The sequence below is a fragment of the Elephantulus edwardii genome, unplaced genomic scaffold (genome assembly GCF_000299155.1).
Source record: "Elephantulus edwardii isolate Elephantulus edwardi_28Jun2011 unplaced genomic scaffold, EleEdw1.0 scaffold00095, whole genome shotgun sequence".
NCBI classification, from domain to species: domain Eukaryota; kingdom Metazoa; phylum Chordata; class Mammalia; order Macroscelidea; family Macroscelididae; genus Elephantulus; species Elephantulus edwardii.
In genome coordinates this window covers 6,438,743-6,461,319 of record NW_006399845.1, presented here as the reverse complement: position 1 = coordinate 6,461,319, position 22,577 = coordinate 6,438,743, and the positions used below count along the sequence as shown (strand labels likewise).

The 22,577-nt window shown below is 40.6% G+C and overlaps 1 protein-coding gene across 2 annotated transcripts in view; it reads left to right on the top strand.

Moving 5' to 3' along the window:
• Window positions 1–22,577, top strand: part of ARHGAP26 (Rho GTPase activating protein 26) — a 636,281-nt gene that overhangs the window by 504,801 nt on the left and 108,903 nt on the right. For both annotated transcript variants that reach the window (XM_006891116.1, XM_006891115.1), the window contains exon 19: window positions 8,297–8,435. In XM_006891116.1, the coding sequence (XP_006891178.1) occupies window positions 8,297–8,435 (139 nt within the window). The remainder of the gene's footprint in view (window positions 1–8,296; window positions 8,436–22,577) is intronic.

Genomic DNA, 22,577 nt, shown 5'->3' with positions numbered 1-22,577 from the left:
TAGCATGATCAAGTGTTCTGGGATTCCCATTCTTCTCAGAGTCAGCCACAGTTTGTTATGATCCACACAGTCAAAAGCCTTTGCATAATAAATGAAGTACAGATAGACATTCCTCTGGTACGAGATATGTGATTACGTATTATTGTCATGCCAGGAGTCTAGAATGAAGGCTGCACAGTGGAGAGGACTTGGGGAGGGATTGTATAACAATGAAAGTATTTTTCTTTTACTTTTCAAAGAGAGAACGAAATGAGGGGGAGAGATGGGCTGGGAGAAAAGGGCAACTGTGAATGAATGGAAATCCTAAGTCTCTAAACTTTCATTAAAATTATTTTTTTAAAAAGAAGGAAGATTGCAGCACAGCTTCTTGCCACAGAGCCACCAGTGCTTCCCCAAGGATGCAATAACGTTATGCAAATGAGGGTGAAGTGCATTGTTGTGCTTAGCCTGTTCCTCTTTATCAGCAAAGGTAACTGAAACCTTTATGGATGAATGAAAATCACTGTTTCAACAAAGAATGTATGGAAATCCAAAGTCTCTGTAAACTTTCATTAAAATTAATAAAAAAGAAAAAAAAATCACAGCTGATAGGATTACCCAGACCATCTCTATACACCTTTGTTTGCTACATATAATTTGTTTCTTTGAGGAAGGTTTTAATAAAATTCCCCAAACGACTTTCAGATTTGCCAGTCCCTCTACCGAAATGCTGATAGCAACAGGGCATCAGACTTCCAGCTGTCCTTAAAAAGCCTCTGTGTAGCTATGGCTCTGGATTTGGCTTTGTACCTGTTACAGTAAATGAAACCTGCTAAGACTTGCCTGGCTTTGCATGGGAAGGACTGGAGTTTTGGGTTCTGGTGCCCAGAGCATCATCCATTCTGGGGTCTGATGAACAAGTAGGCAGTGTGTGAGCCATATGCTACCGTCATTGTAGTCCTCCTCTCCCAAAGCAGATGCTTTTTATACTAAACAAGCCAACTCATTATCTGGGACCCTGATGTTTATATTTGTATCTCCAGAAAGTGCTTGGTCAGTCCCCCCTGGTGTAAAAGCCTTTCTGTTCTGTGTTGTAATTCCTTGGCCTCTGTCGTTGATTTATCGTCTCAGAGCTACTTGTAGTTACAGACCAGGAACTCTTCATCATGACCTAATTTCCCTCCCATAAAAATCACAGCACGTAATAAAGAACAAACCACACACATTACAGGGAGACTCCTAACCTTTTTTCATTAAATTGCAGGAACAAGCAAGAGTTGTAAAAAAGTATAAAAATGTATATGTGATGTAAGTAACAAAATTCTATTAGTGTCAGGGCTCTGCAGTGTCAGGAGGGGGAGATGAAATTTGCATTTTATAGACAGTTCGGGGGGGGGGAGCAGCAGACAGACACCAAATTATAACATTGCTGTAAGCAGTTAGGATCAATGTTTTACAAAGAGCAGTCATTAAATTTACAATTATAAATTAAATCCTTGTGTCCTGACGGCACGCAATTCATTATTGTGTCTCCAGTTATTTCCTTATTTGTACTTTTTAATTCTCCCTTTTTATTAAATACTTACTGCCAAGCCCTGAATTAGATTCTATGTATATATCATCTTCAGTCCTGAGCACAGCCCTGGGAGGTTTTATGGATGAGGTGTCTGTCTGAAGGTCAGAGAATTACATAACTAGGTCAAGGACACAAATCAACTGAATGACTGAACCAGATCCATCAGACTCCAAAACTTATTTTGGAGGGTTGTTTTTTTTTTTTAATTTTGTCCTCTCTCAATAATGTATCAAGGCTACACCACCAACAACCTGTTAGTTTGTTGTACTGTAGTGGCTTGCTTATTGCTCTGAAGCTGGAAGCTCTACCACCAGTATTTCAGATACCAGCAGGGCCACTCTAAGATAATCTTAAGGCAGAGTAGGAAGAAAGGTTGAGGAATTTCCTTCCAGAAATTAGGCAGTGAAAACCATCAGCATCACTACAGAGTATGGCACATGTAGTACTTTAAAATACACCAAGGCAATAACATTTGATTTAAACATACCAAGCCATGTTCTTTTCACTTGCACCATACGCATCTGAAAGGTAGACGGTGAATAAGGAAAACGGAAGAAGAATCTATGCCTTTGCATTATGATATTGGCAAAGAGTATTGAACATCCATTGGTTTGCTAAAAGATCAACAGACAGATCTGTCTCGGAGGACATGCAACCAGCGTGCTCCTTAGATACAAGGATGGTGAAACTTCACCTCACATATGGTGGGCATGGTGTTAGGAGTCAGCAGTTCTGGAGAAAAAGATATCATGCTGGGGAAAGGTAGGGTCAATGAAAGAGAGGAAGACTCTCGATGAGATGGATCGACATAGTAACTAGAACAGTGGGCTCAAGCAAAGTGCAGGCTAGGGCAAGGATTATGAGACTAGCACAGGGTAGGGCAAAGTGCAGATCCGTTGTTTAGAGAGTCCCTGTAATTAATAGTGAGCTCGATAGTACCTAACAACAGTGATCAGGAAGATGGCCTATGACCAGGCAACATTTTGTCCTTTCGTACTTGGGATTCACATAAGTCAAAGCCAACTCCATGACAGTTAACAACAGCAGCATAAAGATTAAGTGGTTAAGACCCAGACAGTTTTAAGTCCCAATTTAGCTGTACTATGATCTGTGTGTCCTTGAACAAGTCATTTCATCTCAGTAAGTCTCAGTTTCCTATAAAAGGAAAAAGGTATCTATCTTTTAGGATTATTGTGAGTTGTTCTGTGTTGTTTTTTTTTCTTCATTTTTAATGAGATAAAACATATAAATACAAAAAAGCAGATAGTCATTGAAGCTTCCCTATTTTTCCTGGAATGTACAAATTTTCTACCTTCAACAGGGTATACTCTTAACACTTTACCATCACTTGGTTTAGTGGAAAATGTTTGCATTTTCCTGGGCAGTTTTCAACCTCACAAGTCCCAGCTTCTGCAAGTTTCCCTGTAGCTTAACATGATAACCCACTCCACAAAGTTTGATAATTTTGATTTATTGTTTTTGCCATCATTACCTCCTGCCTGTTCTATGCCTGGCACAGAATGCATTTTATGTGCATTATCTTTTCAACAGTTCTGCAAGACAGGGATTGTTATTGTTATGTTTCATCAAGTCACTTGCGACTCAAAGTGACCCTTTGTACAACAGCTCTAATCCCTGCTCTATTCTGAGCCAACCTTATTGTCTCTGACACACCTACCCCCATTAAAACCCAGTCACTGAATCAATCCATGTCATTGAGAGTCTTCCTCTCTTGCACTGTCCCTCCATCCTCCCAAGCATGATATCTCTCTCTCCAAGGACTTGTTTCTCCTTGTAACATGACCAAAGTATGTCAGACAAAGCTTCAGAATCCTTGCCTCCAAGAAGCAGCTTAGTTTCACCCTATCTAGGACAAACCTGTTTGTTCTCCTAACAGTCTGTGGTATATTCAATACTCTTCTCCAGCACCACAGCTCAAAGGCTCAGTTCTCCTGTCATCCCTAGGCATTGTCCAGCTTTCTGATGCATAGCAAGTAATTGCAAAGACCATGGCCTGGATCAGGCGCACCTTAGTCTCCAGACTGAAATCTAGAGAGGTTCCCAACAGCAGATTTTTCCCAATGCAATTAGATCTTTAGGTCCCCATTTACAGAAGGAAAATAGACCTGAAGAGTTCAGGAACATGTGAGATCACAGAGCTAGAATTTGGCAAAGCCAGGATTTGAACCTGTTTGTATAATTCCATAGCCCAAATAATAACTTTAAGTTCTGTACTGCATTTGTATTACAATGTCTGTGATGTCAGAGACCGTGGTGGTGAGGTCACTGTAGCTGTAGGCCTTATCCATTGAATAAGTAGCAAGCACAGTGCTTAACCAGGTCTGTCTGACTACAAAGCCCAAGCTCCTAACCACTGTACCCCAAGGCTTAAGGAAAAACAGTAGTTGATGTTTATGGATCCACTAATTACACTTAGAGGAAGCTTGAAATGAGGCATACTTGAAAGAATTATTCAGAGTCACTTTTTCTTTTACAATCATATTTCCCAGTGGTTTCAGAAAGCTTTATGGTCTTCCTAATTTTTATCTCGAAAACATTCCTAAGACAGAATTTGTTTGTAAATGTGGATACTGTTAATGGGGAATGGGGGGCATATAATAAAATCTCCCCTTCTGTGTTTATTTGGAAAGTCACTTTGAAATGACTAAACTGTTTCCGCCACACGGTAGAGCTCCATAAATCATTGCTCCTCGCTCCTATACAGTCATGATTTCTTCATTGCACAGGGCCATTCAAACAGTAATTCTTCTCAGTAGACAGAGGAAAACTTCATTCGATTCTTTTAAAATCATCTTTTCTAAACTTTAAAAAAAAAAGCCTGGAAGAACCTGCAAAACTGGAAATAATTCAGTTTTATCAGAATTCCAACTTGAGTTTTTTGCACAGAGGCAGTCCTGACCTGGCTGGAAGGGGAACAGCTGTAAGCAGCCTTTACACACTCGGAGGTGCCCCAAACATTTAAGCATTGGAATAGTCACTGAAAGATTGCTTGTTTGAACTTACAGGGAGGCACATTGGAAGAAAGGCCTGGTGATCTGCTTTGAAAAGGTCATAGACTTTCATACCCTGTGGAACAACTCTACCCTGGCACACCAGGGTTGCCTTTCTTTGATATGGACTCACTGGCAGCTGGTTTTGGGTGGTTTGGTTTCCTGGTGTCTTTCTTGTGGGGGTGGGGGCAGTGTGTGTTTCGACAACTTGCATGTGTTCAAGTTTCAATTATCAGTTAAACAAAAAACAATTTAGAGAATGATTTCTAAGACTTCTTAATGAATCTTTATGTCATCTGCTCTGATTTAGTCTAATTCATAAGCTGTTGTTGCTGCCCCTTGAAAAACAAAAGTGCAGTAATAGGGAAGCTATTCCCTTGTTTGCCACACATTTTCCAGTGTGATCCATATACATTTTTGCATTTGATCCTGAGAAGGGATCTGAGGTCTTCAGAAGCCTAGGTCTGGCTCACAGTGAAAGCCAGAGAACTGGCTTTTAGGACTGTAGTTATTGCCTATGGTAAAAATGGTCCTCTTCCAGAGCTGATTCTTGTAATTGCTGTTTGCTGTCGAGTTGGCATGACTCATAGCGACCACATGTGGAACAGGGGACACCTGCCCCACAAGAGCAGATCACCAGCTCTTTCCCACTACCGCCACCAGGTCATCTAAACCACCAACCTTTACCAGGCACCTGGCCACATAATACTTGCCTTCCTTCAGAGCTAGTCTAGTGTGCTGGAATAATTCTTGTTTTACAGATAACAAGGAGCTCTGATGGGGTACTCCATAGAGCGTTTCACCACTAACTCAAAAGCTATGGTGGCTCAAATCCACCAGCTGTTCCTTGAGAGAAAGATTAGCGATCTCCTGTGTGAATCTCAGAAACTTGCTGAAGGGTTAGCCATGAGTTGGTTCTGACTCAATGACAATGGGATAGATAGATGGATAGATGGATGGATGGATGGATAGATAGATAGATAGATAGATAGATAGATAGATAGATAGATAGATAGATAGATAGATAGAAATATAGATAGAACGGTCACTGAGCAGAATGAAGCTCATTTCCGTGTTTCTCACGACTCAGCTGTGTGTATAAACATTGTTTTGGAGTCAGTTTTTCACACTTCTGTCTAAATGCATGGTCCTTGCTCACAAATTGTTCTTCATGTCCCTCTGACATTTACTATAATTCTTAGGAAGTCATAATTGCTATATTTTTGTTAACAGTTGAAAATAGTATGAGTAGTAGGGACACTTTACCCTTGCTCCCTCTGTAATCAGAAAAGGATTTCATTCTCTGTAACTTGTTAAGAAGAGAAAAAAAACTTTGGAAGGGAAACATAAAGGCCAGGGTGGGAGGAACATGAGAATCGGTTTTTCACTAATTCGGAGTTTTACAAGTTGGAGATTACTGAAGATACTTCACTTGACCAGAGCAGGAAGAATGTGAATGGACATCAGTATCTGTGGAAAGCAGTTCTTATGCGTTTAGGACACTGATTTCCATAGAGAAGATTGGTTGGGGAAGAGGAGTAGAATGGCAGCTGAGAAGTGGAGAGCATGCCTGTTAGAAACCATTACCCTGGAGGTTCCAGTCGTGATCTGAAGCCTCTTTACCTGGGTATCAGAAGCTTCTCATTGTGAAATGGCATCTTCTTTATGTAAAGGTGAACTGTGGTGTAGCCGTAAGTTGTCGAGAACAGTCAGTACGGTGCCTGGTAGGTGCCAACATTCACATATGGGAACCATTTTGAAATAATGATGATGGTGGTACCTGTTTCAATTGTAGTTTAATTTTTTTGAACCCAGGTTTGTTGCTGCTTTTGCTTTTAGTCGTCTTCTCTTATTTATCCTCTAGCCCCAATTGAACTCAAGTATGTTGTAGTGATTCAGTTTATTTTGTTGAAAGTTTTCAGCGCCCTAGGGAAAATATGATAATGCTGTTTTCAGACAGCTGTGTATGGGAGTGAGACAGACTTAACCAGCTGGCTGGCATCATTGGAGCCTGAGGACCTGCCAACCCATGGAGAGCAGCTGTTTGGGCTGAAATTCCTGCAATTCTTACAAGTTTGCTTTCTGTGGGGCAGATCTTGAGTTCTGTTGTTGAATGTGCGTGCACATGACACAGAGAGGACCATGAGAAAGACCCTTGTATGTCCCGGGCCATCCAGAGGTGAAGGTGCAGCCACTTCCTGTTACACATCTAAAGCCTTCTCATTGCTTAGAAAGAGAGTGTCTAGAAGGAGCTACCTCCAGAGAGCAAAAGATGCTAGTGAGGGAATCAGAGCATTTGGACATCTCAGTGTGTTACTGTTGGGCGATGACTCACAGCATCCACATTATGGAGCAGATCTGCTCCCTTGGGGTTTCACGGCTCCTGTTCTTATGGAAATAGATTCCCAGGCCTTTGTTTCTGCTGCCACTGAGCGAGTTCAAACTGGCAACCCCTTACAATTACCAGTCAAGAACAGGCTTATCTGTACTACCCGAGGGTCCTTACATCTCAATATAGTTGGAGTATCATTTCTATCATTCTAATAGCAGCCATTGTAGAATATCTTTTAAATATATTTAAGCAGCTCTGGTGGCTTAGTGGTAAAGAGTTGTGCCACCAACCCAAGGGGCCTACAGTTCCAGTCCACAAGCAACCTCTTCTCATGTGATTTACAACCTCCAAAACCCCCCTGGGGGGGTAAGCTATGAGTTGGTTCTGACAACCAGAATGAGTTTTTTAGGCTCGATTTATGTATATACATTTTTCTTTTTCATGCATACCATATATAACAATAGACTTTCTAAAACTAGTAATAAAAAAGTAAAGCCTGTAAGAAATTAATATTTGAATTCTATATTATAGCATTTAAGGAGTTAAATTAATATGAATTTTCTAAATTTTCAAAATGTGTGCAATATTTATATGATACTTTTATCATTAAGGGAAATAAGGAACTTTTCTTTCCCATTTAAATAAGAGAAAGCAAGCTAATCATGAGTACAGAGGCAGAGCTGCTGGCTGACAAAGGGTGCTTCCTCAGAGATGACTGATGGACAGAGAGGTGGCGCCCTACCTAGGATGTGATGGGTTCTTTCTGGAATATTAAATACACATTTCACATTCTAAGGTTGTAAAGTGATTGGCAAAAACTAGGAAACAGAACCAGTGAAGAAAAGTGAAAGGATCTTAATTGGTTCTGAACAAAGTAAGTAATCTTTAAATTCTGAAGGATGTGGAGTTGCTGTTAAACATGATGGAAAAATCTGGAATCAGAATGTTGTGATTGCTGCACAGCGTGGTGGGCACAGTGACTGTTGCTGAACAGTGCATGTGAAAATGGCTGACTGGCAAGTGTTGTGTTTATCTACTTCATCACAATAAACACTTTTGAAAAAAACAAACTAATATTAGAAGATAATACTTTATACTTAGCACAGCTGCTTTATATCTCTGGAGAGAACAGCATAAAGGAGATCTGTTGATCTTAGAGTAGGAATGGCTGGAAACAGGAGAAATGTTCTCTCAATTCTGGGATAAGCCTCCGAAAGGGAATGTGTAATACTAGGTCCTAGAAATGACTAAAAGTTCTGATTAAATGCTGATGGCCCTTTTATATCTTTGCCTGTTTTCTCTGAGATGCCTCCAAGCCTTTTGTTGTGCCCATTCAGGCCTATGCCTTCTCTTCAGATCAGGGAAGTATGTGACTTTTTTGTGCTATGTTCTTTGCAGATATTTAACACTGTGCCGGATGCATCATTCACCAATACCCAGCTGCACCTCTCTCGGAAGAAAAGCAGCGACTCCAAACCCCCGTCCTGCAGTGAGAGGCCCCTGACACTCTTCCATGCTGTGCAGTCCACAGAGAAACGTAAGTTCCACAGCCCAGGGAGGGTGTGGTACTCGGGGGACATCTTGGTCCACCTCCCTGATGCTCCACGTGAACACCTCAGCCGGTCTCAGTGAACTGCTGCCTTCTCTGGTCCTGAGAAATGTGTGCCTTTGTGCCTGTCCAGGTTCCATCACTGCATGGACCTGACAGGACAAGAATCAGCATTGCTTAGAATAAAAGGCAGGGGCCAGTAACCACAGGTCTTTGGGTAAACCACCAAACATTTTCTCCTCTCACACACAGTGCAAGTGTTCATTCAGGTGTTCATCTGAACCATGTTTCCGGAATGGCTCCCATAGATTTAATTTCTTTTCCTCCTCAGGACATACTTAGTGCTGATAAGTGTGAGTCACAGACCTCAATAGAATGTGACTCTCAGAGGACAGGGCAATGGTCAGCCATTTCTGGAAGTGCATGAACCAATAGTACAGAAGAAAGAAGCCAAAGCTGAACTGAAACTACTTACCAAACACATGGTTCCCGGAATGGACAAGATACCAATTAAGATGTTTCAACAAATGTATACAACACCAGAAGCCTTCACTTGCCAAGAAATTTAGAAGGCAGCCAGTTGGTTATAATTGGAAGAGATCCATGTACATGCCCATTCGATGAGCCAGTGGAATGTGGAAATTCTCAAATAGTATCTTTAATATCACAGGTTTGGAAGCAGGAGTGGCATCCACTTCCTAAACAACTTGCCTCCAGAAACTATGAACTTTGATAAATGTTGATAGTTGTAGAGGGGCTTCAGGCCTTTAGTTCATAGGGTTGCAATGAGTCGTGCTCACCTCGAAAGCAATCAACAACAACAGCATCACTCATCAGTAAAGTAGTCCTGAATATTGTTTTGAGATGACTGTGACAGTACACTGACATGGGACTGCCAGAAATCCAGGCTGCATTCATAAGTACTGGAACAAGGGATATATCATTGCCATGAGTTGAATTTTTTTTTTTCCTCAACTGGATCCTGACTGAAAAAAAAAAAACAACCCAAAAAACCAAGAAAAATCTTTGCTTGCATTTTATTGACTTTGCAAAAGCACACTTGACTGTGTGGATCCTAACAGATTATGGATAACATTGGAAAGAATGGAAATTCCAAAGCACCTAATGATACACACATGAAACCTGTAAATTGGAACACACTCGGTGGTTAAAATCAGCAAAGGGGGTTTATCCTTTTACCATATGTATTCAGTCTGTAAATATAATCCTAGAAGTTAGACTGTATGAAGACGGTGGGATCAGGAGTGTAGACAGACTCATTACCTACCTGCAATGTACAGATGACACAACTTAGCTTGTTAAGAGGAAGAAGACTGGAGAATTTACTGAGGAAGGTCAAAGGTGCTAGCTTTCAGTTATGGATTATGCCTCAAAATAGAGAAAACAAAACCCTTCCTAACTGATTCAGTGTCAATGTGATGATAAATGGAGAAAACATTAAAGTTGTCAAGGATTTAATTTCATTCAGATCTACAGACAGTGCCCTTGGAAGCAGATGTCAGGACATTAAACAATGTATTGCACTAGGCTGATCAACTCAAAGAGGAAAAAAAAACAAAAACAAAAAAACCGCACCTCCTTAAAGTGTTAAGAAACAGAACAGTCACCTTAGAGACTAATGTGATATTTTTGATCACCTCATATGCATACACTGGCTGGTCAGTCAATAAGGAAACTGAGGAATTGATGCATTTGAATTATGCTGTTGGCAAATATTGTACATGTCAGGATCGCCAGAAGCACACACAAGTCTGTTTTGAAAGAATTATAGCCACAGTGCTCCTTAGAAGTCAGAATGGCAGGGAGCTCTGATGGCCTAGTGGCAAGAAGCTGCACTGCAATTCCAGTGGTATGCAGTTCGAATCCACCAGATGCTCTGCTGGAGGAGGGACAATTTCCTCCTGTACCAGTCAGATCTGACTTGACGGTACACACACTAAATATAATAAAAAGTAAAATTTAAAAAAAAAAAAGAACTGAGAATGGCAAGACTTAGTCTAGCTTTGGACACATTGTGATAAGAGACCAATCTCTGGACGAGGATACATCATGTTTGGTAAAGTAAAGCAACAGCCGAGAGAAGACGACCTTCAAGAAGATCCCAGCAGTGACTCAAACACAACCACCACGTGAATGTTTCATTTTGTTGTTTCTGGAGCCTCTTCGTATTTGTACCAACTTGAAACACCTATCAGCTTAACAGCATGTTTAACACCATTTGGGTTGTCTTTGGGTTTTTGTTTTATCAGTAAAGCTGTTATCTTGTAACTAAGTGTGCTCATATTTCCTTAAGAATGATAAATTCCTGGAAAAGTATCTAGTTCAGAAGTTTTGCCCTCTGTGTTCAGGCTTTGACCATACATTGATATGGATTGGCTTCCCTTCTGATAAGGAACCCTGTTGATACTGTTTAAGTGGGGTTGCTAACTGAACAGCCTATAATTCAAACCTATCAGTTCTTCCAAGGGGGAAAAATGCGGCAATCAGCATCTTCTGTAGAGAATTACAGCTTTGGAAATCATAAGGCAGGTAATTCAACTCTGACCTTGAGGGTCACTGGGAGTCAGAATTGAGTAGTAATTGGTTGAGTTTTCTTTTTGTTCTCCTTTTGATGACAACCGTGCTCCTCTTAAATCTTTTACTTATTCTCACTGTGGTCTGTCTGCACATGGCCGTGCTCCCCTCCGAGTGCAGTGGGGGACACGGCACAGGAGTGTCCGCACCCACATCTGCTGAGCAAGGCTTCAGGTTACAACTGATGTGCTTCCCAGGTATCCAGGAGAGCTGTGGTCACCTCGTGTCTTGTACTTAGCCTTGTAAAGTCAAATCAGGCCAGGGTAGTCAGTTATTGTAAATTCCTCTGAGTTGGTGATAGTGAGAAGTTTGTGGTAAAACTGAAGCAGAAGCAGTTTCAGAAGAGGATTTCAAGTGGAATCTGGGAGTAAGTCATTTTATAGAGGTTGTTGTTGTTGTTAAGTGCTATCAAGTTGAGTACGACTCATAGTAACCCTATGAACACCCAACCTGAAACTTGCCTTATCCATTGCCATCCTCATCATCTCTGAGACTCTAAAGTCATGGCTGAAATCACAGCATCAATCCATCTCATTGAGGGTCTTCCTCTCTTTTGGTGACCCTCCATCTTTTTCAGCATAATATCCCTTTCTAAGGAATAAATTCCATCTTTGCTCAAGACTAAGTTCATCACACAAGGGCCAGAAACATTGGTTATATAGGTACTGAAAGCAGACCTGCCTAAACTTTTTTCTAAAAAAGCTGCCGCGTCACTGTCTGCAGATGGTGGACAGAAGGATAGGAAGCAGGGAGAGAGCAGAGCAATACACTTTTTTCCTCCTAGTGTGAGGAAACACACTGGGAATTTTCCTCCTTTGGAACAGGACTTAAATCTCCATATGCTTGGACATATTTGGGGTGCTTTTACTCCGAGAATAAACATTTTCATTGAAAAGGTTATACATACACAAAGAGATTTTATTTTTTCAAACATTTCCTGTGCATATGAAAATTGGACTGTGAATAAGGATGATAGAAGAAGAATCTATGCCCTTGAGTTGCGGTGTTTGAGAAGAGTACTGACTATGCTATGTATGGGCTGCTGAAAGTTCAAACTAGTCTTACTTTGGAGGAAGTGCAACCAGGGTGGTTGGTGAAACTCTATTTCACATACTTCGGGCATGTTGAAAGCAGGGGACAGTTGTTTGAAAAAGACAACATGCTGGAAAAGATAGAGGATCAGAGAAAGAGAGAAAGAGCCTCAATGGGATAGATTGACAAAATAGTGGTAATGATGAACGGGAGCGTGCTGGAGTTTGTGAAGATGGTGTAGGACAAGTCAGAGTTTGGATCTTTTGTTCATAGGATTGCTGTGAGTCATTATCAACCAAATGTCACTTACCAACATACACACAGAAGTAACTTTTAATTAAGTATATTAAAATGTATCTTTTATAAAATTATCAAAATACCACCATTCGTATGCAGTTGGGTTTGGAAGCATTTCTGATCTGAGACATTAGATCAGTATGGAAGCAGCACAGACAGCACTGTCTGAGGAGCTGGAAGGTTCTGACTAGAGCCTCTCAGATGGAGCCACCGGCACAGCGAGGTGACGGGACCCTGCAAAAGTAGAGAACGCTGCCCTTCCCTTCATCCGGTCTAGGGACACATAAGGATTTGCTTTACCAAAACACTTTTTCCCAATACTCTAAAAGTACAAGTGATTGGTTATTTTAAAAATGTACGTAGTCCATGGAGGGATGGGGGAAGTACATATTCCATATAATGATGTTTTCAGTTTGAGGCCAGTTGATACCCAGCTCACTGCTTTAGTCATTTATATAAACCCTCTTTTACCATCAAGACCACAACACATTACTCATGCTCTGTTAAAGCAACTTCCTTCTCATGGCCTCATCCTAGTCAGTAAAATATGGGGACACATTTTTACTGGACTTGGTGCAATATCTCTAATAGACATTGATTTAATAACTAAGGTAATTGTCAAGATGAAAAAATGTCTATTGCATCCCACCTTAGCATCATTTTGTGAACTACCAATGGAGAATTTGAGGTCCATAAACTAACTCTTAACTTTTGACCAATTCAAATCTTCATCCCTTAATTAAAGTATACAAACTGAAATGTCTTGTTCACTTGACGAGAGGGAGTTCAGGTACTGTGACTGTTTATATGATAGTGAATACATACCACTCTTATATCCATTTTGTGCTTTCCTACCTGTTCGTTCTTTTTGTTACCTTATCTTTCTTTAGGTTTTTACCATAGAACAAATACCCTGTTAGAGCTATTGCACACACGCACACCCCTCTTCTCTCTCTTACTTTCAAACTTCATAATTTTCAAAACCTCATTTCCTCTTAGGTCTGCCTGCCTGATGTCTTTTGAGTGCAATTATGTGCTTTTTGTCCTCATTGATGTACTTCCAGTTTAATATTTTCTTTGCATTCCATTGGTCAGCTTTCTCTTCAGTACGTAGTTGAGATGCTTAACGAGTCTGAAGTTCCTTGAGTAGCTCACTCAAGTGCATTCTGTCGAGTGGTTCCAGTTGAGTATTGTCTGCACACAGTTTTCTCCTTTCCACTTCCACCTCTTGGCACTGCCTGTGCTCTGTGCAAGTTGGGGCCCTTTATTTTCTCCCAAAAGTGATCCATGCCAATGCTTTTGGCCTCAGTCTGTCACTTGCCTCCCTCTTCCTAGAGAGGAAGCTCCTTGAGTGACCTTAGGAGTTGCACAGACTTGGTTCTCTGTACATGCATGTTAGAACCTTGGAAGTACCTGACATATTAGTTGATGCCCCTAGAAGAATGCTAGGAGTCTTCCCTTCTGTTTTAATAGACTAGATTGGTGCCCACACAGCAACATTAGATTCTTCTGTTTAATCTGAGAGTGTTAATGGGATCATTTCCAAGTGGCTTTTTCTTTTCCCCCAAAAGGAAAGCTCTCTTCACTATGGTAGCAGTCTCCCAAAATTTGGAGTTAGATGGTTTCTCCTGTACTCTAGTAGGTAGAGATTTTGGTCAGTTTGAAGGTGGCATGTCTCTGGAACAAGGGATGCCTTGCAGGATGGGCTGGTGGAGTGGGAGAAAAATGTGCAGTAATGAATAAATATTTTTAAAAAGCTGCATAGGAAAGGCAGTGTGTGGTGAAAGTGAGCCCAGAAATGACACAAGAGTGGTCTCTGAGATTAGTGCTCTGTGAAACAATTAGAAGGAAACTATGGGAAATTGCAAGATTGAGGAAAAAACGAAAGCAAATCATCAGGAAGCCATGGACTATTTTAGTGAGGTGAGAACGAGCTATCAACGTTGTCTGTGACTGGTCAGATTATAGTTTCTGAAAGGAAGATATTTGAGATAGATACTAAAGAAAATGGAGGTCATAGTTTAACCCACAGTATAGGTAGTCTGTAACGCCTAACAGAAGGAACACAGAGGGAATATTTCTGTAAGTAACAGGAGATAGCTCTTGTCTATAACACTTAAGACTATGTAAAGATCATTTGTAAAATTGAACTTGGAAACCATTTTCCTAAGAAAAATGTCTTTTTTCCTTATATGAATTTAATCTAATGGTGCCTTGAGTTAGGTATATCATCACAGTTATATGACACAAGTACTATTCCTGCTGGATAGTTGAGGAAAATGACATGGTTATTAAATAACGTCCTCAAGGTCACACCTACAGAAAGTAACAGATTTTTGAGCCTAGTCATTCCTACTCAAAGCCTGCATTGTGATAAGTCACTCTCCCACCCTCTCGTTCCAGCCTGAGGGATTGTTTTAGAGAGATGTGCCTCTTTTAGAGTGGGCTTGTTTGACATAGCCTTAAACCTCTGCTCAATTTCCAAAGGAAAACATTTGATCTTAAAGAGCTGTTAGACTAGTGTGGAGGAAGAAAAATCAATGTGTTTTATGTATGACTACCAGGCAAGCCTAGAGTGGAACTTCATTCAATAACAACAACAACAAAAATAAAGTCAATGATCTCCAAAATAGTTGAATATTTAATTAATATAGCCTGTTGAGCCCATGCTTTGCTCATCTCACCCACGTAACTGACAATAACCTGTGCAGTAGAGTCTCATGATCCATTTTACAGACAAGTAAACTGAGGCAGGTAAGGTTCTGACACAACTAACTAGCAGATGTCAAAGAAGGGATTTGTCTGCCTTCCTCATGCCAGGTTGTCTTCAAAAGGTTCTTTGTTGGTTCTTGAGACCTACCTGGGGAAACCTAGAGAGACTGAGCTACAGAAGCAATACAAACCATCTGTCCCACTTCCAGGGCTGTCATGCCGTGGGGGCAGTTGGACCGTATTGAATGGGATTTTCAACATGCAGACTGGCAGGTTGCAGCCACACGACAGCCTCCCTCCAAATCCAGCACTAGCTGGGCAGAGAGCAGTATGTAGTCACTGGGAGCTTTACCAGGCTGGACCAAGGCAGTCATCCTCATTTGTGATCGCCTCCGAACAGATGGATCAAGGTTTTTCAACTGCTCGCCAGATAGCAAGAGAGATTACTGCCTAATCTCCAAGTTTCCACACAGATCAGACAACAGAACGTGGACTGGTCTATCTAGGTGAAAGGTACTGACACCACACGCTGTAATTTTCCAGACACCTATAGCAAAAGATCTGAGGGAACAAGATCTCAGACCTTTTCACTTTCTTTTAACTGGTTGCTTGTACAGTGGCTTTTTATGACTTGTTTGGTCCCAGATTTTCATTTGTTGAATCAGTGTGTTAACGAGCATTTCTTAGAACAGTTGTTCTTAGATGTACAGGTGCCTGGTCTCGGCCCTGTGACATGCTGAGCGAGAAAGTCTTGATTAGACCTCAGGCATCTGTATTTTGACGAGTTTTCTCATGATGATACTAAAACTGAAATTACAAAAGTGCTGGCTTAGAAAGTTAGGGACTTTGGACTTCTTGATTTCTGTCATCATCAGAGAATCTCTTAGATTCTCTGTTGGCATTTAAGACAGCTAGGATAGTGGTTCTGCAGTCAAATCACGTTGTTTAAATGCCTGTGAGCTCTAAAATGATGAGTAGAAAAGTCTACTTTCCTTCCCTGAACTTCCATGTTCTCATCTGTAAATCAATTACTAATAATACCTTCCTCAGAGGCTAATTACCATGAGTAAGTGGGCCAAGATGTGTAAAGTGCTTCTTGACACAGGGCCTAGAACATAGTAAGCACCTAATAAATGTAAGCTAGGATTGTGATGACTATCAGGCTATAGTCTTACCTTGGACCTACGGATGAATAAGGAAACAGTCCCCTCTGGAGTTTGCAGATTCCAAAGGAGAGGCTTGTGTATATGAGGGTGATGTGGACCCTCTTGGCCCCAGTGAAAACCCTGTTTGATGCTTGAGTGCAAATGTATCAGCAGCCTGGGAGAAGCTGTAGAAGAGGCAGCAATGGATTCTTAGCCTTTGTTTTACATGGATCATGTTAACTAGCTGCTGGGATTATAGTGTTGATTAATTCTTTTGGTGCAGTTAATTCATCCTGGATGCTCTCCCAGACAGGCCTTATGAGGTTGAGAATTCAGCCTCTATGCTTCTCATGTGTGTCTACCTTGTTGAACATAACTGGGAATGGGTACCATTCATGGGTTGACATGACACCTGTATCGGGGCACTCAGAACCATAGCCTCGGCCTTTCCTCAGCTTGTCTCTTGCAGATCCCAGGCATCCAGACACACCTGTTTGCATTGGGTTCTTATTGTTACACAGGCCACAGAAGGTGCAGTGTGGTTCTTGGTTTAATTATGTGTGGTTACCATGTATGAAGAGCAGAATGATGCTGTGGAAAGTTGGTGATAAGAAAAATAATCCAAAATAGATTATAATGGAACAACAACAACAAAAAATATTGAGGTCTTTATCAGTGATCACCTGCATGAACAGAGCAAGTTTTTATGTAGGATGTGATTTTACTTTGTTAAAAGAAAAAAGTCTTTGCATGTCTATGTGTAGAAAAAAGTCGAAGTTTGCGCAGCTGGAGGGTGGGTCACATGTGACAGTGTTCACGTGCATGTGCTTTTGTGCTCTTCCTAAAGAATGCATATTTCTTTAGTGTTGGCCTATTTTTAAGTAATTTGAAACAAAGTTCCCTCCATGTGTTTTTGTTGTTGTTGTTGTTGTTGTGTACTAGCGAGTCAGTACTGACCCATAGCTGACCCTCCAGCAGGTTTTCAGAGGCAGGTCATCGCATGGGAAGAGATTGCCCATCCTTCTTCCGCAGAGCAACTGGTGGAATTCAAACCACATGCCTTTGGGATTTCAGTGCAGATTCTTACCACTAGGCTACCAGAGCTCCCTATATTGTGTATGACATTCATTATTTCAAATCCATTTCAGAAAGAGCTGTTATATCAAAATATATAACTTGCTTCTTCCAAACAGTAGGGCGCTTTGGTGGCATAGTCGATAGAGTTGTGCTATTAACTCAAAGACTATATCTGTGTGGCAGTTTGAATGCACTAGCAGCCCCTCAAAAAGAGATGGACAAAAATTCTTGCCAACAGAATCCAAAAGCACATCCAAAAGAGAATCCATCGTGGCCAAGTGGGCTTTATAAACAGGTATGCAGGGTGGGTTCAACATAAGAAAAACAGTGAACGTATTTCACCACATTAACAAAGCAAATAACGAACCATAACAAGAACCATATGAGTTTAGCAATTAATGCAGAAAAAGCATTTGATAAAATCCAACATCCCTTCCTGAGAAAGACATTCAGTAAAATTGAAATAGAAGGGTATTTCGTCAACATAATGAAAAGTATATAATGTAAAACCAAGAGCCCATATCATTCTCAATGAAGAAAGACTAAAAACAAAAAAAGAGAGAGATGGACATCCTCCTCTCATGTGTTATACAGCCTCAGAAACCCATATTTTATCTGACTAGGATATTGGAGAGTGATTGGTTAACAGAAAGCCATCTCTACTCAAATCTAGATTCTCAGATAATAGAGCTCATCATGTGAGTAGTGGAATGGCTGATAATTCAGCTCCCTGTTTATCTATTGTGAGACTGGAGCAAGGTTTTGATCTGTTGTATACAGGGTTACTTTGAGTTAGAGTCACAATTCAAGAGTGCCTAACATCAAAAACATTCTGGCCTTGTGGGTGGTGGAACAGCACTGTGCTAGGGCCAGCTTCCCCATTACTTAGCCCGGTCTCATTCTTGTGCCTCGGTTCAGCCCTACATCAACCACAATGACTTTCCCACTCTTTTGTGAAAGCTCGTCTTAATTGCATTCTTTCTCTTTGCAAAGAAGATGGTTATTATGAGCACCACAGAAAGAGGATAAAACAGTCTATCCAGTGACAAAATCAATGGTTGTTTTGCTACAGGAAACCTTCCAGAAGGTTTAATGTTAACTCCTATACACTATAGTGAAAATAGTTGACCAATTTTTTTCACTTAATCAACTCCCTCTTTAGTCCATCATTGTGATAACACATCACGCAAACTGGTCTTAGGATTATTGTTAACACAGGGACTGAAACAGAACCAGCATTGACATTCACACCACCTCAGATTTCTGTGAACTTTGACAAGATGCTATAATGAGGCGAGTGGGCCTCAGGGAACCAGAAGAGGGAGAAGAAACCTGGCTTTAGTAGGTCTGATTCCAAGCTTTGCATGTGCTTTGTTGTTTCCCAGAAATGGTAAACTCTGAAAGTGCTGTGCACTCATTTTTTATTGCAAAATTCATTAAGCTGTCATCCTATTATCATTCTATCCTGTCAAGATGATACATTGCAGATTTCATTGCAAAACTTTAATAAGGAGGAGAAAGTATACCTCTCTCCTTTCCACAGCATGGGAAAGCCCCTAGGTGTTTTGCTTTTGCCTTCATGCTCTCTGCATAAAAAGGCTGTGTCTTTGCAAAACTTCCCTTGGTCCAGTAACTCGCTTTCTTCTGGTTTGAGGGCTCTCACTTTGGTTTCAGAAGAAGGGTCCTTTCCCCTTTTCCTTTTGACATTGGGTCTCAGACATCAGGGAAAGATGAAACGTTAGCATGTATTTCTTCCTGCACAGCAGGAAACCTCAAAGTGACGTTGATGATCTTTGTTTCATATTTACCTTCTGGCTCGGTTCGTTCTGGGGGCCAGGCATGTTCGGGCCTGCCAAGACGTGTGAATATGGCTTGCTTCTGCATATGTTCTCCTGGCCTCAGCTCTCACTTCTGTGATCAGCAGAGAGGCTGCCTCTCGTGTGTGATGGGGTTGCCATTAAAAGGAGCTGGAGTCACTTGGTAAATATGGAAAGTGAAATAGCTTAGCTTCCAGATTTCCATGGCAACCCCTAGAACAAGTATAATATCACCAAAATTATACTGTGGCTTTCTTTTTTTAGTTGCAGCGATTTGGTTGCATACTCATGTTTTTCCACTCCTGATTTGTACAAAAAACAAAGAATATGCCTGCTGGAACCAAGACGTGGGCGGCAAGGACATTAGTGGTCCCTGTCTGATGCACTTGAAAAATTGTCACAAAAACCTGCCTCTTTCCATTTCAGCAGAATAAATTTTGATTACTTATTGTTCCCTTGTATTTATTATTCATCTTGGCCGGGTATGGTAAGTGGCGTAGGCACAAGGAACATGTGTACTAACTCTGACCTCACAGGTTACTGTAACCCATGCTTGATGTATTGTGTGGTCACAAGAGCTATTACCTGTCCCTATTTTGAATCATTTGCATCCTTCAGGACCACGTCCACTTCCAGTTTGCTACTCCCTATGGAACATATGTTCCCAATTGCATGCTTTTGTTTGGGGATTTATTTTAGTATTTCCTTGTTTCTGGTCTCTTGTTTTCTATGACTAACATGAAAAGAGATTCTTGTTGACAAACATGACAAGGAAGGCAAGCATTCTGACTGAATTCCAGGAGTTCAGGAATATTCCTATCTCATGGGCATTCTTTTTTGATCATTTAAATGGATCTCTATGATCTAGTTAATTTGATTCATAATAATTGGTTGGGGTTGTGGTTCTTTTGGGGTTTTTTGGTTTTTTGTGTTGTTGTTGTTTTCATTAAATCAACTCGCCTACAGTGTTCTTTTCTGCTAGTGGCTTTACTTCCATCAGTCCTTCTTATACTTTCTTGTGAGAATTCCAGAGCTGGATTAAATCATCAATGGCTTGAAGAAGTGCAGCTGTTAGAGAACTGAATATCTTAGTTAATTTTTATTTTATAAAAATAGTCATAAGACAGCCTCCTGGGGTGCCTGTTCTCACTATATTCTTTTGTCAGGAGTAATACGTGTTCCTTTGCCCATTTGATCCCCTCCTCCTAATGTTGAGTGCCATTACTAAATTTCTTAGCTCATTCCAGGTGCTTCAGAGTGTGTCTTGGTATAGATCGTCATAAGTACTTAACATTTGATTTGCTGTGAATTTTTTCACTCCACTACTTTGTCTAAAATTATCCTCACTTTCCTCCTCACCCTCAACGAGGATGGTCAGCATTTCAGAAGCAGCTTAGATTCCTCCATTCCAGTGTTCTCAGTTTCATTATCTGAAGTTTCATGTCAAACAGGAGTTAGAATCTACCAGACAGCAAGCAAGCAACAACAGAAATATATCAAAAAGAACTATAGTAGCCTTGTATTCAGGGTGCCCTGTTCACCATGACAATATACGGATAGAAAATCTGCCCCCTACGATGCAAATGTGACTAGCATGGCTGAAAAAACTATGAAATTTTATGATAAATTGTTTTCTTCTTGAGTAAAGACTCCTTTCCCTGATCTTTTGTTTTGTTCATAAGTTATGCCATATACAAAAGGACCTAGCTATGTAAATCTATGTAAAAATAAAATGTCAAGAATTCTGTTTCTGGGTGGATTTTCTTGTTTCTTTCATAAAAACAATTATAATGCCATCTACCAAATAAAATACCTAAGATAAAATTTGAAATTCTAAAGGTCCATTTGTTGTTGTTGTTAGGTGCCATTGAGTCAAGTACAACTCATGGCGACCCTATGAGCAAAAGACCTGAACCCTGTTCTATCCTACGCCATCCTCACACTTTCTGACAGACAAGAGCCCATTGAAGCAGTCACTCTGTCAATCAACCCTCCTTGAGGGTCTTCCTTTCCTTTGCCGACCTGCCACCCTTCCCGGTATCCTGTCCTTCTACGAGGAACAGCCCATCCTAGCAACATGCCCAAAGTATGTGAGGAGAAGCCTCATCATTTTGCCTCTGGCTGTACCCTCCAAGACATATCTGTTCACTCTCTTGGCCATCCATGGGATATTCAGTGCTCTTCTCCAACACCACAGCTCAAAGGCATAAATTCTTTTTCTATCATACTTATTTAGGAGAAATGAAATAATATTCTCTTCATGTTCCTACTTCAAGGGCAACTTAAGTCTTTATCACTCCTGTCTTCTTTGTCTGGTGGATTTATCTCACACAAATCGTTGTGTTTCATATGATACAACCTTCCTCATTAGCTGACAAAGGTGGTCAGTCTAATACTTTAACAGTAGCTATGTTCTTTACAATACTTGCCTAGATCCAGTTTTTAGAGTCATGCCTTTTTATATACATCAGGATTATGGTGTTTTTTTTTGGGGGGGGGAATAAAATACTTTTTATATAATGTCTTAAAATTATAATTCCAAGGTGTTGTCTGTGAAATGTCCCCTCCTAGATTGCCTATTGTTTATTGAAGGTAAACATAGTATGTTCAAGTTGATAGCTACTCTAGTTTCTGTCTGAATAAAATATCATGATATTAGTATAGGAATTGGCTAACAAGGTCCATGCTTGATACAATGGCTCCCTATACTCATTTAGTGAATAAATGAAAACTGAGGATGGGTCCATGTCAGATACTCGCTTTTTCTAATTCAAGGCAAGGCAGAAGTGAAAATGTCGTGATAATATTGCAGAAAGACTAATACACTTGAATACAGAAGGAATGAATAAGGAAGACTAGAGAAAAAAACTGATGTATACATGACTGATAGAAGGAAAGACATGTTTGTATTGCAAGAAGTGCACTCAGAATGTTCCTTAGAAGATGTTCAAGACTTCTTCTCACTTCCTTTGGGCATGTTACCAGAAGAGAGTAATCTTTCGAGAAGGACATCATGCTTGGTCAAATTGAGACTCAGTAGAAAAGAAAAGAGGAAACTCTTACAAGACGAATTCATGCCTTAACAAGATGATGATGAGGAGGAGGAGGAGGAGTGTGACGCAGGACAGGGCAGTGTTTAGTTCTGTTATATACAGGATTGCTATTAAGTCAGAACTGACTCAATAGCACCTATCTACAACAATACAATATTCTTTTGACAAAGTGTTTGCTCATGGTGTTGTTGGTTTGGTTTTTTAAATTGGTGGTATCATACCTCTTTACAGATGAGTCAATTAAAACTCAAGAGAAATCTGAACTATAGCTGTAACCAGTGCCGAAGAGTTCAGAGAATTATGTCCTGCACGTTTGACCCATCAGACTTCTCAAGCTAGTGTAAACAAAATTATGCCTTCCTTGGTATGAAGCTAAACGTGTCTCTGATTAAACCTCAAAGT